This window comes from Procambarus clarkii, chromosome 37, assembly GCF_040958095.1.
Source record: "Procambarus clarkii isolate CNS0578487 chromosome 37, FALCON_Pclarkii_2.0, whole genome shotgun sequence".
In the NCBI taxonomy this organism is placed as follows: domain Eukaryota; kingdom Metazoa; phylum Arthropoda; class Malacostraca; order Decapoda; family Cambaridae; genus Procambarus; species Procambarus clarkii.
The window spans coordinates 19,420,319-19,439,480 of record NC_091186.1 but is presented as its reverse complement, the minus strand read 5'-3'; the positions used below and the strand labels follow the sequence as shown (position 1 = coordinate 19,439,480).

The window sequence follows — 19,162 nt, the reverse complement described above, 5'->3', positions numbered from 1 at the left end:
TAAACTTAAATGACAAGCTTAATACTAATTGAGCATAATGAGTAGAATGAAAACAAGAAATGAAAACATAGATGAAAAAGCAGCACAAATACAATTATGTCGACAAACAGCGCTCTTTAAAGAAAAACAGACATTGGTTTAGTCATTAATGTTTTTCCTGCCCGAAACGCTTTGCGTAATAGTGGCTTTAGGCATTGTATGTACTAGCTCTATCTATTAATCCAACAAACTTTGTAAAATCTCTTTATGTATGTACCTTCCCTAAATAAACATTTATTTATTTATTTATAAAGTCTCTAAAACAGTTGGGATACTCTCCCAAATCAGATATTATGTACCTAACTCTGCTCTCATCTCTCTATATTATGCACTAATCTATCCCTATCTTAATTATGGTATCTGTGCATGGGGTTCAACCACTGCAAACCACCTCAAGTCCATCATCACCCAGCAAAAATCTGCTATCAGAATAATAACAAATTCTGCTTTCAGGCAACACTCAGCCCCCTTGTTTAACTCCCTAAACATGCCAAACATAATCTCACTCCATAAATTTTCTTGTGTCAACTACATTTACAAAACCCTGTTCTTAAATGCAAACCATGCTCTGAAACTCTCCCTGGACAGATGTAATAGGACCCATTATCACCACACCAGAAATAAATATCTCTTTGATATCCCCAGAGTCAAACTTAATCTGTGTAAACACTCTATGCAAATAAAGGGACCCAGTCTATGGAACTCACTCCCTAATGAATTGAAAAACTGTCCAACTTTTGCATCATTCAAAAACAAAACTAAAAAGTACCTAATTTTATCTGCATAGTTTTTTACCTTTTGCTTTAAAATTGCACTGTATCTATTGCTACCCAATCTCCCAATCTTTATGTACCCAATCCGAACATCTTTACTATTGTGATCATTGCTGTTCTTACATGTGCTATCAATCTGCTGTATGGTGTCTGTTAATCTTGTTTAAATTACCAATCAAGTTGTCAATGTAATCAATCAGAGCTTTAATATACCAATGTGCTTTAATATACTTACTAATCTCTCTCATCTCATTTTTTCTTGCAATGTATCTGTTATCATTTTATTAATTCTGATAGAATTTACCTACTTAAAATTATCTGTTAGATTAAGGACCTGCCCGAAAAGCTGCGCATACTAGTAATAATAATAATAATAATAATAATAATAATTTTTATTTAGGCAAAGGTACATACATAAAGAGATTTTACAAAGTTTGTTGGCTTTATAGATAAGAGCTAGTACATACAATGCCTAAAGCCACTATTACGCAAAGCGTTTCGGGCAGGAAAAAACACTACTGACTAAAGCTTAGTGGCTTTACAAGATTGTAAATACTATGCTATGTATTCTCTCTAGCCCAATGTACCTTCTTGTATATAAACAAATAAATAAATAAGTAAATAAACATATATAGACACACATCTTATTTTATTTTTATTTTATTTTATTTATGCATATACAAGAATGTACATAAGGAATGTGAGGATACAAATATGGTAATTACAGTCTTGTAAAGCCACTAGCACGCGCAGCGTTTCGGGCAGGTCCTTAATCTAAGAAAATTTTAATTATTAAGGAGGTAAATACTTGCAAAATTTATAGACAAAAAAATTCTGTTGGTGTGTGGAGGTGTGGGGGTAGGTGTGGATGGGGAGGTGTGGAGGGGGAGAGGGGAAGGGAATGTGGCTACACCTGTCACATGACTGAGGGGAACTGACTCATGACGGCGCCGTTTTCTGTTCGCGGGACCCGACCATCTCCGTTTTCTGTGCTTTGTTATGTTCCAGCAATGTCTCGCTCCCGCTCCCCGACCTCTAACTTCTTCCGAACAAAACCTGCTCGGCAGCATAATAAACACCCCGAACTCAAACAATAAATATTATCAGCTAGATCCCAATAAAATGAGTTAATAACGGCACTTGGATAGCAATAACGGGGAGGAAGAGGGTGAGGAGGAGGAGAGGAGGGTGCGAGCAGAGGGATGACCACTTCCGGAGGACAGTGAAGCACACACCTGAGCCGCCGAGACATATTGTCCTCTTCCTCACCTTTACTACGTTCTCCCTCAACTTTTTTCACTAAAATGGTAACGAACGGTAGACGGAAATGTACGTTAGGGTTGCCTTAGTGTGCCTGAAGGGCGTTGGGGGCGGATATTTGCATGTAGAGTGATAGATAGGGCGCGAGGAATGACAGTGCCTAATTGGACGAGTGTGACAACTAAAAGTCTTGTTAATTGTGTTATTTGGGTTCATTGTATGTTATTGGGGGCGAGGTTGTAATTGTTTAGTGCAGTGGGGCGAGGCGTGGCCTTGAGGCACTTCCCGGCCACAGTTGCGGGATATTTTTTCTTCACCCTGACCTATAGATTGGCATTTTTTGTGTGGGGTGAGCCACCCACACCAGCCAGAGCTCCCCTACACCAGCCAGAGCTGCCCCACACCAACCATAGCTCCCCTACACCAGCCAGAGCTCCCCTACACCAACCAGAGCTCCCCTACACCGGCCAGAGCTCCCCCACACCAACCATAGCTCCCCTACACCGGCCAGAGCTCCCCCACACCAACCATAGCTCCCCTACACCGGCCAGAGCTCCCCCACACCAACCATAGCTCCCCTACACCGGCCAGAGCTCCCCCACACCAACCATAGCTCCTCCACACCAACCATAGCTCCCCCACACCAACCATAGCTCCCCCACACCAACCATAGCTCCCCCACACCAGCCAGAGCTCCCCTACACCAGCCAGAGCTCCCCTACACCAGCCAGAGCTCCCCTACACTGGCCAGAGCTCCCCCCACACCAACCAGAGTTCCCCTACACCAGCCAGAGTTTCCCCACACCAGCCAGAGCTCCCCTACACCGGCTAGAGTTTCCCCACACCAGCCAGAGCTCCCCCACACCAGCCAGAGCTCCCCTACACCAGCCAGAGCTCCCCTACACCAGCCAGAGCTCCCCTACACCAGCCAGAGCTCCCCTACACCAGCCAGAGCTCCCCTACACCAGCCAGAGCTCCCCTACACCAGCCAGAGCTCCCCTACACCAGCCAGAGCTCCCCTACACCAGCCAGAGCTCCCCTACACCAGCCAGAGTTTCCCCACACCAGCCAGAGCTCCCCTACACCAGCCAGAGTTTCCCCACACCAGCCAGAGTTTCCCCACACCAGCCAGAGCTCCCCTACACCAGCCAGAGCTGCCCCACACCAACCATAGCTCCCCTACACCAGCCAGAGCTCCCCTACACCAACCAGAGCTCCCCTACACCGGCCAGAGCTCCCCCACACCAACCATAGCTCCCCTACACCGGCCAGAGCTCCCCCACACCAACCATAGCTCCCCTACACCGGCCAGAGCTCCCCCACACCAACCATAGCTCCCCTACACCGGCCAGAGCTCCCCCACACCAACCATAGCTCCTCCACACCAACCATAGCTCCCCCACACCAACCATAGCTCCCCCACACCAACCATAGCTCCCCCACACCAGCCAGAGCTCCCCTACACCAGCCAGAGCTCCCCTACACCAGCCAGAGCTCCCCTACACTGGCCAGAGCTCCCCCCACACCAACCAGAGTTCCCCTACACCAGCCAGAGTTTCCCCACACCAGCCAGAGCTCCCCTACACCGGCTAGAGTTTCCCCACACCAGCCAGAGCTCCCCCACACCAGCCAGAGCTCCCCTACACCAGCCAGAGCTCCCCTACACCAGCCAGAGCTCCCCTACACCAGCCAGAGCTCCCCTACACCAGCCAGAGCTCCCCTACACCAGCCAGAGCTCCCCTACACCAGCCAGAGCTCCCCTACACCAGCCAGAGCTCCCCTACACCAGCCAGAGTTTCCCCACACCAGCCAGAGCTCCCCTACACCAGCCAGAGTTTCCCCACACCAGCCAGAGTTTCCCCACACCAGCCAGAGCTCCCCTACATCAGCCAGAGCTCCCCTACACCAGCCAGAGCTCCCCTACACCAGCCAGAGTTCCCCTACACCAGCCAGAGTTTCCCCACACCAGCCAGAGCTCCCCTACACCAGTCAGAGCTCCCCTACACCGGCTAGAGTTTCCACACACCAGCCAGAGCTCCCCTACACCAGCCAGAGCTCCCCTACACCAGCCAGAGCTCCCCTACACCAGCCACTGTACCTCTCCACCAGTCAGATTTCATCCACACCAGCCACATTACCTCTAGTCACTTTATATATGCTGTTTGTAAGTGCTCATACACTCACATCAAACCTATTAACTTTTTTTTTTTTCATTTTTACATTGTTATTTTGTATGTTGTAATTTGTTGGTGTTTGTGCAACAAATATAAACATACAAGCATGTTAACTCATTTACAAGCTTTGGAGGACCTTTTATTTTGTGTGTAAATGTTAATATTTTTTTATGTTCTCCATTTATGTCCAATAATGATTAATTGTAAATACAGTATGAAGAAATCATTAATTTTCCCAATTAGAACTGTAGGAAAAAAAAGATAAAACAGATGAGTGACAAAATAATGCAAATCATTGTAGGAAAAAAAGGGTCAAAATAATTGTTTTCTTTTTTTAACTAAATTATATTCAGTTTGAAGGTGAGGTCTGTGTGCTTGGATAGTAAGTCAGATGGGGACACATCTGAGAATTATAAATAACCACTTACTTTTCCTTGAAATCAAAGTCTTGTTTGATTAGTCCTGTTTATATATATATATATATATATATATATATATATATATATATATATATATATATATATATATATATATATATATATATATATATATATATATATATATATATATATATATATATATATATATATATATATATATATATATATATATATATATATATATATATATATATATATATATATATATATATATATATATATATATATATATATATATATATATATATATATATATATATATATATATATATATATATATATATATATATATATATATATATATATATATATATATATATATATATATATATATATATATATATATATATATATATATATATATATATATATATATATATATATATATATATATATATATATATATATATATATATATTTATTTATTTATTTATTTATTTATTTATTTATCCCAGTTTCTACTTAGCAGCTTTGAATGACTGGTGGAGCATAACTTCAAGGCCCTTTTCTTTTTCAATCTGCTGCATGGTTGTGTTGTTGATGCGGTAGTTATGATGCGTGTTGTTACTCCTAACACACAAGATCTGCAATTTATAATACAGTATTGAAAAGAATTTTCCCATTCTTTGACAGAGTACACAAACACTTTCATGCACCACAACCAGTTCCAACACAACACACACTACACACAGAAAAATTAGGAAAGGCGGTGGCGTTGCTGTGCTGGCGAAAGAACACCTAAAGGTGAACGAAATAATGACTTCCAATCCACAAGAAGTTGACATAATAGCACTAGAGATCTGCCATGAGGATGGTAAACTAATGATCATAAATGCATATAGTCCACCACCAAGCAGCACATGGTCAAAGGAGGAGCTAGATAGTAAACGAGAAGGTCTTATAACAATAATGAGAGAGATCATAGCGAGAGCGGATAACGATAGTTCACGACTGTTCATAGTCGGCGACTTCAACTTGAAATCCATAGACTGGGAAGCATGTGAAGCTAAAACAGAAGATTTCTGGACCTGTAAATTCGTAGACCTCATCCTGGAAACATTCTTGTATCAACATGTTAACACTTTGGCGTACCCCGCGCGCCACCCCTCAACTGTGCGATTTGGGTCCCAGGGTTTCACGGGAGCGTGCGTTAATTCTGAAAAGTGTATACTCTCTTCAACTTTGTCACCTTAATTCTCGTCCTACGAGATTAAATTTGGTATCATTTTGTTCGCAATAGAATTCTCTACAGCACTAAATGCATATAAACTCCAAAAGCCTGGCTAATTACCTGCAGCAAACAGAGAAAGTGCGAACGAGTTACCCAGGAGCGCGCAAAAGCGATAAAATGTGTTCACTCTTTTCACTCTGGTCACCTCAATTTTCGTCCTAGGTCTTTCATTTTGGTATCAATGGGTCCGCAATAGAATTCTCTAGAGGAACATTAGCATATAAAATAAAAAAACCTGGTCACGCTCCACCCGCCAACGAGTTGAAGACGGGCCACGCGTTAACCGCGAGTGAGCGCCCAGACGCCTTCCAGATACACTCCCAATTCCTGCCCACAAATGTTTAGTATTTAGTATTTTAGTATATGTAGCATTATAGTTTAGTATTTTTTGTGTAGTAGTTGTACATCACATAAGCATTGTAGATAGCCATTTGCACAAAATAGATAGTCATTTTCTTCGTCCATTTGTGAGTTTTCCTTATGAAGTGATAATATTTGATCATTTGGTCAAAGTGATCAACACCTTTCATGTTTGTATTGTAGTCATAGATTGCATTTGGCTTGTTGACAGTTACCAAACAGTCCCCCCAAAATTGGATAAAAACCTGATTTTTGGCAATTATTTTAGTGGATGACGCAATGCTGCGTCATCCCCGAGATTACCGAGAGTAAACAGATGACGCAATGCTGCGTCATGCCCGGACTAAAGTGTTAAACAAGCTACGAGGATGAGGGAAGGGGACGTTCCCTCCATGCTAGATTTGATATTTACCAGGAAGGAGGAAGAAATATTTGACATTCAGTACCTTCCTCCCTTGGGTAAAAGTGACCATGTCTTTTTGGGAATAAAGTATGCAATGCGTTATAATCTGGAAGAAAATATGACGGTCGATGCAATTGAAAAACCTGACTTTAGGAGAGGACATTATGGCAACCTTAGAAAATTTTTTAGTGAGTATAATTGGACAGAGTTGTTGCTAGGCAAGGAAATGAATGAGATTTGTCTGCAGTCTTACAGTCTCCGTGGTGTAGTGGTAAGACACTCGCCTGGCGTTCCGCGAGCGCTATGTCATGGGTTCGTATCCTGGCCGGGGAGGATTTACTGGGCGCAATTCCTTAACTGTAGCCTCTGTTTAACGCAACAGTAAAATGTGTACTTGGATGAAAAAACGATTCTTCGCGGCAGGGGATCGTATTCCAGGGACCATAGGATTAAGGACTTGCCCGAAACGCTACGCGTACTAGTGGCTGTACATGAATGTAACAACTCTTGTATATATCTCAAAAAAAAAAAAAAAAAAAAAAAAAAAAAGATGTATGTCAGGTTTTGTGAAATATATGATAAAGGCACAAAAAAATTTATACCAAAAGAGAGAAACAGAACTAGGAAACAGGATTGGTTCAACAGAAAGTGCGAGAGGGCCAGAGACCAAAAGACACAAAAATGGAATCAATACAGGAAGAGGCCGAACCCCCAAACATACCAGCGATACAAAGATGCGAGAAACAACTACACGGTAGTGAGGAGAGAGGCAGAAAAAAATTTTGAAAAAGGGATTGCAGACAAATGTAAAACAGAACCAGGTCTATTCTATAAATTCGTAAACAACAAATTGCAGGTGAAGGATAATATTCAGAGGTTGAAAATGGGAAATAGATTCACGGAAAATGAAAAGGAAATGTGTGAAACATTAAACGAAAAGTTCCAAAGTGTGTTTGTACAAAATGAAATCTTCAGGGAACCAGATACAATAAGAATTCCAGAGAACAACATAGAGCACATAGAGGTGTCTAGAGACGAAGTGGAAAAAATGCTCAAGGAGCTACATAAGAACAAAGCAGTTGGTCCAGATGGAGTTTCACCATGGGTTCTGAGAGAATGTGCACCTGAGCTCAGCATTCCTCTTCAACTGATTTTTCAGGCATCTCTGTTTACAGGAGTTGTAGCTGATGTGTGGAAAAAGGCTAACATAGTTCCAATCTACAAAAGTGGAAGCAGGGAAGACCCCTCTTAATTATAGACCTGTATCATTGACAAGTGTAATAGTCAAAATATTGGAAAAAATAATTAAATCTAAATGGGTAGAACACCTGGAGAGAAATGATATAATATCAGACAGTCAGTATGGTTTTCGATCTGGAAGATCCTGTGTAACGAATTTACTCAGTTTCTGTGATCGAGCCATGGAGATCTTACAGGAAAGAGATGGTTGGGTTGACTGCATCTATCTGGATCTAAAAAAGGCTTTCGACAGAGTTCCACATAAGAGGTTGTTTTGGAAACTGGAACATATTGGAGGGAGGACAGGTAAGCTTCTAACATGGAGGAAAGTTTTTCTAACTCATTGAAAAATGAGGGCAGTAATCAGAGGCAATGTATTGGACTCTAGAAATGTCACAAGTAGAGTACCACAGGGTTCAGTTCTTGCACCGGTAATGTTCATTGTCTACATAAACGATTTACCAGATGGAATACAGAATTAAAATCAATTCTGAGTCGCTCCATAGGTAAAAAAAACTTTGATAAAAAAACAGAGTCATTGCTGTGAATGTTGAGCAGCAAAATGCTCAGGTAAAGGTGTTGGGGGGGGGGGCACATTTTCTTTACCAAGGCAATGTTGTATGGTATAGCAGAAGGAAGCCAGCTCCAACCTTTATTCCTGTACACATTTTCTTTACCAAGGCAATGTTGTATGGTATAGCAGAAGGAAGCCAGCTCCAACCTTTATTCCTGTATTTTGTTATTCTTTGGTTCACCTTCTGTTATCCAGCATGCATGCTACACAGCATTGGTCAGTAATCAGCACAAAATGACAACTGGCAAGGAAATGACTCCATTTATGCACCGCCTCTATAATGGCAGTAGCCTCTTTCTCTACTATTGGATATTGTGGTTCACTACTCTGTAGAGTCCTAGACATCAATGTAACTGGACATCCATGTTGGTTCAAGACTGCTGAAATAAAAATTTCTGTGGCATTACACACCACCACAAATGGCAGGTCTTTATCGATGTATTTTAGAGTTGCATCCAGAAGTTGTTATTTAAAGACTTCATATGCTATTAAGGCTGCTTCACCCAGTGGAAGTGTCTTACCTTTTACCTAAGGTTGAATCGTGTATGAAAAATTGAGGATCCATATGGCATTATAAGTGAACATTCCCAGCGCCCTCCACAGAGCTGCTACGTTCATAGGTGGTGGTAACTCTTGAAGTGGGCACATCCTTTCTGTATCGGGCTTTATGGTACCACACCCTATACAATAGATAAGAACATTAATTGTGGGTGCTGATTTTACAGATGTCGTTGTTTACATTTTACAGATGTGCTTCTGAGAGTGCACAGACTGAATTAGTGCTAGCGATTATGAGCTCTGGTTTATGTCCTCCATACTTGAATGTCATACTTGTGTGTTGTTTTTGAAAGTCTTGGCCCAAAAGTAAGTCACAATGCAGGTCTTTTTATACCCCAAGACTGGAAGATGGGTAAGTTTGGCCATTGAGCTCCAAAATTACGTTAGAAAACCCCACAGAACTGGTACTTAATGACTTTGTTGCCATAGAGATCTTCTTTAAGTAATGGATGCACCATCAAATATAGTTCCCTTGAAGTGGTTTCACTTATGAAACTATCTGAACTACACAAATTAATGCCATCAGTTTGTGTCCATTTACTGAAACTTCAATGGCTGCATGTGAGAGGCTCTGCAGAAGTGCAGTTGTAATAGCAAGAAGAGTAGGATTGTACATTGTAGCAGTAGTACTCACAGATGTTTTAGACTGACAGGTTTTAGCATAATGTGCTTTCTTGAAGCAATTATGTGAGGTGACATTACATGCCGGACACTTGTTTCTGATATGAAGCACACCACTACACAAGTAGCATTTTGTAGTAAGTATATTATGTCAGTAATATACTTGCTCTAAATTCTCATTAGCTTATGTGCACATAATGAGATGGGTCTGTTAATTCTACTTAGTCCACTAATTACAATAATACCTCTTCCCATGTGTACAGTTAGTACCCCCTTCCCAAACCTGCTAGAGGATGGTCAGGGGAGGTGTGGACTGGTAATATAGGTAGTCGACAGCGAATCATCATCAGTCTAACTCCAAAAGTGGTTCAGTAAAGACTCATGAGAGATATCGCATATCTTCAACATCCACAAACGACAATGTAACACTTGACGAGTCCAGTTCCTACTCTAACAAGATGCTTAAGTCTCGACACAGTTCAGATAGCCAGACTCCAGCTGCATTGAGCTTCTATGCTCTCGTCTCGCACTAAGCTCCTCAACTCTGCCCCCATTCAGGGGGCCATGCTCTACACACACCCTGCATCTGTGCTGCTTTCTTTCCCTGGCCTCACTCAGGTCTCTGCCTTGCTCCAGGCTTTGTCTCGACTACTACATTGCTAACAAACCGACTGCTGTAACCATGACTATACAGTACTAAATAAATATAGAAAAACCACTATACTGTACTCTGTCTAATCAACCAAATAACATTCACATAAAGTTACGTTGCAATTTCTTTTTGGCAGTGTATGCCAATGTATGATTCTCATGGTCTAGTTTTTTTTCTGGGGATGCCTTTGTAAGTGAGATACGGTAATACTGCAGCCCGTTCTCATGAGTGTTCCCAACGTCAAGAAACTGTTGTACTTAACACTTTACCTACCTGATGCCACAATATGCATCATAAAACCAAACCACGGAGAGTTCCTGATGATGTATTATTACTTATAAACATTGTGGGTGAATGAGTTTAACATTGGGTTGTGGTCACTGGGAATGCTCGGCCTACCTTCTGGTGCAATTTGGGTGCCCCGCAGGGCCAGCGAAAGTGTCAAGTGCCTTAACATAACCAACCAAAGGACACACGAACAGAAAATGGGACATTATGTCAGTTTTGCAAGCTGCTACCAATTTCTTGTTCATCAGTTTTTGTCCTTAGGTAAATGTACATCAAAATGTGATGTGCTATAAAGAGAACAGGTTGAATGTTGTACTGAAATGATAATGGCGGTAACCTAAACACTGTACACCGTGCAGCATGTTATTGATGCTTATGCTCTGCTCACCTATATAATTCAATAATTAAGTTGCTTGATAAAGAAAACAGTGCTTCTCTTAATGAGAAAGATGTAGAGTACAGGAAATAACTCCTTGGTGGCAGAAGTGCTCGAGTTTAGTCTTGTAAAGTACCATATAATGAAATGTTTGGGGGACATGAGTTGGGTACAAAAGTGAGCTGGTTTATGAGAATACCTAAATGGTTTATAGAACAGAAGAGACAGGTTTTTATAATAGCAAGCAGCTTTCAGTGCTGATGGGGCATGCTCTATCTATTTAATTGTTGAAACGGTTTTCAATAACATTAAAATGGTCACTTGGTTGTCATTCCGGTGATTGGTGATTAGTTTTATCAGTAATTGGGTTTTCTTAGTTTACCTGCTCGTTGCAGAGGTCAGTGCTGTAAGTGCAGGAAGGGAAACATTTGATGCAGTAATTTCTTTGGAGTAGGGGCTATTACATACATTTTAAGGATGTATAAAGTAATGAGTGTAAAGTACTGTAAATCTTTGTGTTGTAGTAGGTGGTTTACTGAATGTGTTAAGATTCATTTTCTTACATGATTGTACTTCCAGTAGGATGGCACTTTAAGAACACTTGTCACACTACAGATCACATGCATCTTATGATTTTGAAACCTTGCCGACAGGTTGCCACTCCAAGGTGTCGCTGGAATGGAGTCTAGGCCTCTGAATCGTCATACTATTATGAACAACCCACTGATGCGACACCCTAATTATCAGGCCCTGAACCAGCCATCACAGTCCACTGTGAGTCGCCTCTTTTTTGCTCTGATGCCATAGTTGATAAGCTGCAAGAGTTGCAGGATATGGTAGTGTGTAACCAATCCTCGCTTGTTTGTGTGATGCTCATCTCATTCCAGTCTCAGGACTGTGTGCTTGTCTTTATTTGCAGAAAAGGTATGTTTCAATCTATTTTTAATAGTACATCTGATTTGGGATGTAATACTGGGGAGTACTGTATATCTATACTGAAGGGAGCACTTAATTAATGTTTATGTATTAAACATACAACAAATAACATTTAATGATCTTTGGAATTGCTTAGCTTTGTATACTGTCCACTCTACTAATTGAGTTGTATTTTTGTGTACAATTCCCTCCTCTCACTAAAACACTTTTATTCTTGTATGCTCTTTAGCTTTTCTTGTGGGTACAGTCTGCTCTACTAATACCCATAGTCATGTGTGCAATACTCTGTACTAACAGCCTTAGTTGTGTGTACAATCTGTACTCCTAACAGCCTTATTTGTGTGTGCAATGTGCTCTATAAACAGCATTGTTCTTGTGTACTTGTTACTCTGCAATTAAGCTTTGGTTTTGACTTGTATACTATCCACTCTGCTGATTAACCTTGGTATATTCTTGTGACATGTCAATTACACTAATCTTGGTATAGTTTTGTGCATAATCTGCTTTAATAACAGCTTCACCCTTGTGTACAGTCCTGTTTTATTATGTACAGAATCACCAGTACAGCTTTTGTTTCACTAGTCCCTAGATCTCGGTTGTGCATGTGTAATGATTGTGTAAATTGTTGGCGGGAGTGTGTGACTTCCTGCAGGACCTGGAGTGGCTCCGAGGGTCTCAGCATTATTGTGAGACGGTTACACTCCTGGTGTTCGTGTGTTTGACACTTGCCTCTTAGTCTTGCTTTCTCTGGCCTAAGTTAAATTTATTGTAGTTGCAGCAATTTAAATGTTTATGATACGATATTGATGGAGTAAATTAGTCTTGTCAAGACTTATCACAGTTATTATATAATAGGTGACAGTTCCATAGTCTTGTATATTAAGAGCTAATAGAGGGTAGCAGTCCAATTCTAACTTGACTAATGCTTTTGGTCAACCCACTGAGCAAGCAGCCATTTCTTCCTGCGAGCCATATCACACAACCCTTCCCTTCCACTGACCATGTCAGCTAACACTTCCTCCCACTGACCATGTCAAGTAACACTTCCTCCCACTGACCATATGAAGTAACACTTCCTCCCACTGACCATATGAAGTAACACTTGCTCTCACTGACCATATGAAGTACCACTTGCTCCCACTGACCATATGAAGTAACACTTCCTCCCACTGACCATGTCAAGTAACACTTGCTCCCACTGACCATGTCAAGTAACACTTCCTCCCACTGACCATATGAAGTAACACTTGCTCTCACTGACCATATGAAGTACCACTTGCTCCCACTGACCATATGAAGTAACACTTCCTCCCACTGACCATATGAAGTAACACTTGCTCTCACTGACCATATGAAGTAACACTTCCTCCCACTGACCATATGAAGTAACACTTCCTCCCACTGACCATATGAAGTAACACTTCCACTGACCATATGAAGTAACACTTGCTCTCACTGACCATATGAAGTAACACTTCCTCCCACTGACCATATGAAGTAACACTTCCTCCCACTGACCATATGAAGTAACACTTCCTCCCACTGACCATATGAAGTAACACTTCCTCCCACTGACCATATGAAGTAACACTTGCTCCCACTGACCATATGAAGTAACACTTCCTCCCACTGACCATATGAAGTAACACTTCCACTGACCATATGAAGTAACACTTCCTCCCACTGACCATATGAAGTAACACTTCCTCCCACTGACTCCCCCTTCACATAACCCTTTCCATCTTCACACACACTGATTTTATCTACTAATCCTTCCCATCTTCATGCCTCCTGACCCCCATCAAGTAACCCTTCCCATCTCCATGCCTCCTGATCCCATCAAGTAACCCTTCCCATCTCCATGCCTCCTGATCCCATCAAGTAACCCTTCCCATCTCCATGCCTCCTGATCCCCATCAAGTAACCCTTCCCATCTCCATGCCTCCTGATCCCCATCAAGTAACCCTTCCCATCTCCATGCCTCCTGATCCCCATCAAGTAACCCTTCCCATCTCCATGCCTCCTGATCCCCATCAAGTAACCCTTCCCATTCCTCACCCACAGTCCACATCGTGTAACTCTTCTCTTCCAAGTGAAGAGTTATCGGACCAGTTTCCACACTAGCAAAGTCCCATATTATGCTGAATCTGAACATACTTGGAAGTTACATTACATAAAATGATCGACTGTGTTTATTGTAAAAGTTCTGCAAAGTTCTGAATATCTTGTGTAGACATTTTATCGTGCCCAGCACTGAGTAGGTATAGGTGCTGTGGGTTACTCTCATATATGGAGGGGAATGATGTCACATTTGCTTTGTCTCCTTCAGCTAGTGTGAATAATGAGGTATTTACTATTTGTGCCTGCAAGATTGAAATGCTAGCTCTTGGACACCATCTTTCTAACAGTCGGATGTCTAATGTACTGACTCCTAACTGAATTTTCTTTTAACATATCTACTGTCCTATATATATTTCTCTCTCTCACACACAGAGATCCCCAAGGATGCAGTCTCTAGCAGCTGTCTAGCTCCCAGGTATTTACTGCTAGGTGAACAAGAGGCATCAGGTGAAAAATGTTTTTTCATTTGTTTCTGCCATGGCCATGTATCAAACCTGGGCCCTTTGGACTGCAACTCCATGGCGCTGAGTATTTTTCAGATGCTGTACATAGTTCGATCATTGTTTTAAAGTGACAATTTTCGTTCTCAACAGTAAAATCCCTGATACAACTCATTAGTCACATCTCATGCTTTAGACACAATCCTGATGTGGATATTTATGTGAATATACTCGAGGACAACCATCACTTCACTTGTCAGGTTGAGTGTCATTGAAAAAAAGAAGTACCTGGAGCTAGTTGGATAGGATTCTTAATATACATTTCCTTGATTTTGTGAGTGAATGTCTTAGTGGTGTAGGTCAATATTTATTTACCATTATTGTTTGTATGTAGACGAGCTAGAAGGAATTGTTACTTGTACAGTGGATGACCTGTATTCTTGAACTGGATGCTATATTGAGTTGATAAACCTGTCTTAGATGATGCATTTGCCAAGTCTTGATTTAAATTATTTTCTGGGGGGAACTTCGATTCCCCGGAACTATCCAGGCTGATGTGTATATCATTAAACTTTGGCATCAGTGTGAATGGAGTTCTAGGCCTACCGGGAACCACAAGCCAGAACCTGGCCCCCAGAGAGTCACGAGGAGCAATGGTCTATAGAAATACACATGGGATTTGGAGCATTCTATGTCTGCCATCGACCAGGCCAGGCACCCATAAAGGTAAGTGCCTCAAAACAAACCCCCCATTCTGGTTAAAATAACTAAAGAAGACTAATGAGTGGACAGAACTTCCCAATTGAAAACGAGCAAAAGTGCATGACGTCACACGTGCCACACTGCATGTCTGTGCAGCTCTCCCCTCCACAAGAGGGGGATGGGGGAGCCCCAGACCCACCGCACCGGCGATCCACCCTTCAGTTCTTGGCTGATGTGATTGTGGTTCGGTCATGTTGCTCCAGCTCCGGATTCTGTGTTGTGCTGTGTCTTGTGTCCAGTACGGCTCTTACAGTGGCATGTGATCTGGGAGTAATATTCACAGGTACTCGGGCTGCATGTGCTTAGGGTTCCCTTCCCTGAGTGCCCTGTAAGTACTGCCCTTGGGGCTTGGAGTTTTCTTCCACAAGTCACCTTGGGGTCTACCTACATTGGTCTTTTGCTGCCCGGTGATTGACCACCTCGAGTGTGTTGGGTGGTTTCCTTCCTTGTTTACCTTGGGGTTAGTGGTAGTTTTTGCACTGGTAGGGGGGCGAGTACTGCCCAGCTAGTTTTCACCTATAACAGCAGCTGACTCTGTTCCTTTTGGGTACGTTGTCCTCTTGCGGGGTTTATCTTTTCATTTTATTTCTGACTGGTGGGGGATTCTGCCTTTGTGTCCCTTGCACCAGTTATATTAGGGTCGTGACCTTCGGTGTTCGATAGTACCCCCTGCTTGGCCCCCCTCCCCGTGATTGGACATGTCCCGGGGTTTCAGCTTTAGAAGTTTGTTTGGTAGACTTGGGTGCCGGTTAGCAGTACCCTGCCTGGGCTTACCCTTAGCGATAACAATCTAAGAGCCCTGGGAAACCCCGCGGGGGCACAAGGGGTCCAATAGTTTGAGGGTTGCTCTGTCCCTTTGTCATAGGGCGATGCTCATTGTTTTTGCCTCCGTCATGCCGCCTATTGGGTCGGTGACACCTTCGACCTGGAGTCCTGCGAGCATTGTTGCTTGGTTGTGACTCCACTCACCCAATCCACTGTTGACATTATCCGGGTGCAGGTGGTTGATTGTTATTCCTAGATGTCCCAAGGCTGCCCCGCTTTGCTTATAGGGACCCGAACTTTGGGTGTTGGTCGCTTCGGCCTTGGTTCGGTCTGCACCCCCTTGCTCTTCCCCTGCTGTGGTTCGTTCTGGTCTTTTCCCCTTGCTTCCGGCTCCGGAACATCTGAGAGCTTCTGAGTCAGGGCGGGGTTTAGAGGATTCTGAGACTCGGGCAGTTTTGGGGGTTGCCCCTTCTGGGATGGCGATGGAGGCATTCGAGTTGGTTCCACCAGCCGTTGCATATGAGGGTCTGACCAGGGGGCCCCCTTACTTAGTGTTTTTACAGCTGCCCTGGCTTTTTCTTTTGAGGCCAGGGCTTTGGAGGAAAATTCGGGTCCTGGGTCCTGGTGTGGAGGTTCCCGGGGTTGGGAGGGGGGGGGGGACTTGGGACCCATTTGACCCCGTTATGGGTTTTCCTACCCTCTGAGTGGGGCTTACTGTTACATGGAATGGGGGGTTTTCCTTCCCCTTTCCCCGCTACATATGAGTTGGTTTGGGTGTCGGCCCCTCCCCAGGTTTGGTTCCATGTCCCTTTGGGTCTGTCAGTTCCATCCTTCATGTGGGTAATTTTCACCACTTTCTCAACATTCTTATCTAGGACGAGTACATCATGTCACAATCGTGTTCGAATCGTATCGGGATCCTGCATGACCATTGGACACGTATGCCAATTGGCCCATATGAGCCTCTGTGATTTTGTATTTGATTATCAAGGATCTTGAAAGTTTGAGAAGAACTTCGATACTTCAAATACTGTAGACACGAGATTATCCTGAATCCGACCATCTGAAAAATGCCCTTATCCGGCTAAAATCATGGCCGGATAAAGTTATCTCACTATTCGGCCAAAATGTCCATGGGAGCCGGAAAAGCGGGTGTTTAGCCGGATGAGTGGCCTAACACTTGTTGTACACCACCACCAGGAAGGGAGGGAGTCACCCCTCACTGCTGCTCACTTCCTCTGTCCCACCCTCCCACCCACATTCACTTTCCCTCCCTCCCTCCCCAAGAGATCCTTCTGTAGGTGGCAGTAGAGTGCCAGCCTGGAGAATTTCCATCTAATACAATTAAGAAGTACCTGGAGCTAGTTGGATAGGATTCTTAATATACATCATGAAACAAGTACTTTTATACATTTTTATTATCCTAATAATATTGCTAAACATAATCTGTAAGCAAAAATATATATGATCATGTACTGTACATCCAGAATTTAAGAAACAAAATTTAAGAAACAATTCTGGCTATTGATGACGAGTGTAGGGTTATCTTAGTGAGCCCGTCCCTCCCCCCACCACTGACACACCTCCCCCCCCACCTGCCCCACACCCCATACACACACTGCTTAAAGGTCACAGTTCAACTGTTCATGATTCCCTCCCTAAGGGAAGAAGGGAGGGAGTCGATCAGGAAGGGAAGGGAAGAAGTGAGGGAGTCAGTCAGGAAGGGAAGGGAAGGAGGGAGGGAGTCAGTCAGTCAGGAAGGGAAGGGAAGGAGGGAGGGAGTCGGTCAGGAAGGGAAGGGAAGGAGGGAGGGAGTCGATCAGGAAGGGAAGGGAAGGAGGGAGGGAGTCGGTCAGGAAGGGAAGGGAAGGAGGGAGGGAGTCGATCAGGAAGGGAAGGGAAGGAGGGAGGGAGTCGGTCAGGAAGGAAAGGGAAGGGAAGGAGGGAGGGAGTCGGTCAGGAAGGGAAGGGAAGGAGGGAGGGAGGGAGTCGGTCAGGAAGGGAAGGGAAGGAGGGAGGGAGGGAGTCGGTCAGGAAGGGAAGGGAAGGAGGGAGGGAGTCAGTCAGTCAGGAAGGGAAGGGAAGGAGGGAGGGAGTCAGTCAGTCAGTCAGTCAGGAAGGGAAGGGAAGGGAAGGAGGGAGGGAGGGAAGGAGGGAGGGAGTCGGTCAGGAAGGGAAGGGAAGGAGGGAGGGAGTCGATCAGGAAGGGAAGGGAAGGAGGGAGGGAGGGAGGAGTGTTGAGTGTGTGGGGTAACAGATGTGACTCACTTAAGCCTACCAAGGAAGGTGGCATTGGAGGTGTTGCAAGAATTATATTGTTTTCTTATTGCTGTGGAGAGCTAGTTACGAATATTAAATAACACACTATAATAGTTGAACAGTACAGAACAGTATTTGGTTTGCTATTTATTCATTTAAATATTTACAAGAAAATAAAATGGGATTTACCAGAACTTAAGGCGCATATGTTAAAAGTCATTGTACAGCGTGTTAACACCCACGTGTTGACACGTGGAAGGGAGATGGGAAGGCCAGTGTGAGGTGGGGGTGGGGGTGACCAGGCAGGACATGTGATCTGTCTGTCCAGTCTCGCTCATCCATCCACTTCTTCACCCACCTGCCTGCATGCCCACCTACCAACCCATCCACCTGTTCACCCACCTGCCTGCTCGCCCACCCGCCTGCCTGCATGCCCACCTGTTCACCCACCTTCCTGCTCGCCCACCCAACTGTCTGATAGCCCACCCACCTGTTCACCCACCTGCCTGCTCGCTCACCCACCTGCCTGGCTCGCCCACGTCTTTTTGGGAATAAAGTATGCAATGCGTTATAATCTGGAAGAAAATATGATAGTTGATGAAAATGAAAAACCTGACTTTAGGAGAGGACATTATGGCAACCTCAGAAAATTTTTTAGCGAGTATAATTGGACAGACTTGTTGCTAGGCAAGGAAGTGAATGAGATGTATGTCAAGTTTTCTGTAATATATGATAAAGGCACAAAAAAATTTATACCAAAACAGAGATGCAGAACTAGGAAACAAGATTGGTTCAACAGAAATTGCGAGAGGGCCAGAGACCAAAAGACACAAAAATGGAATCAATACAGGAAGAGGTCAAACCCCCAAACATACCAGCGATACAGAGATG

General features: G+C 43.4%; 1 protein-coding gene across 22 annotated transcripts in view; it reads left to right on the top strand.

Annotated features, from left to right (window-relative positions):
• Positions 1 to 1,965: 1,965 nt before the first annotated feature.
• ClC-c (chloride channel protein 3) overlaps positions 1,966 to 19,162 on the top strand; it is a 165,057-nt gene continuing 147,860 nt past the window's right edge. For 7 of the 22 annotated variants that reach the window (XM_069337220.1, XM_069337218.1, XM_069337213.1 and 4 more), the window contains exons 1-2: positions 1,966 to 2,119; positions 11,642 to 11,762. In XM_069337220.1, the coding sequence (XP_069193321.1) occupies positions 11,667 to 11,762 (96 nt within the window). In that variant the 5' untranslated portion in view covers positions 1,966 to 2,119; positions 11,642 to 11,666. The other 15 variants (XM_069337225.1, XM_069337226.1, XM_069337223.1 and 12 more) reach the window with 7 other exon arrangements.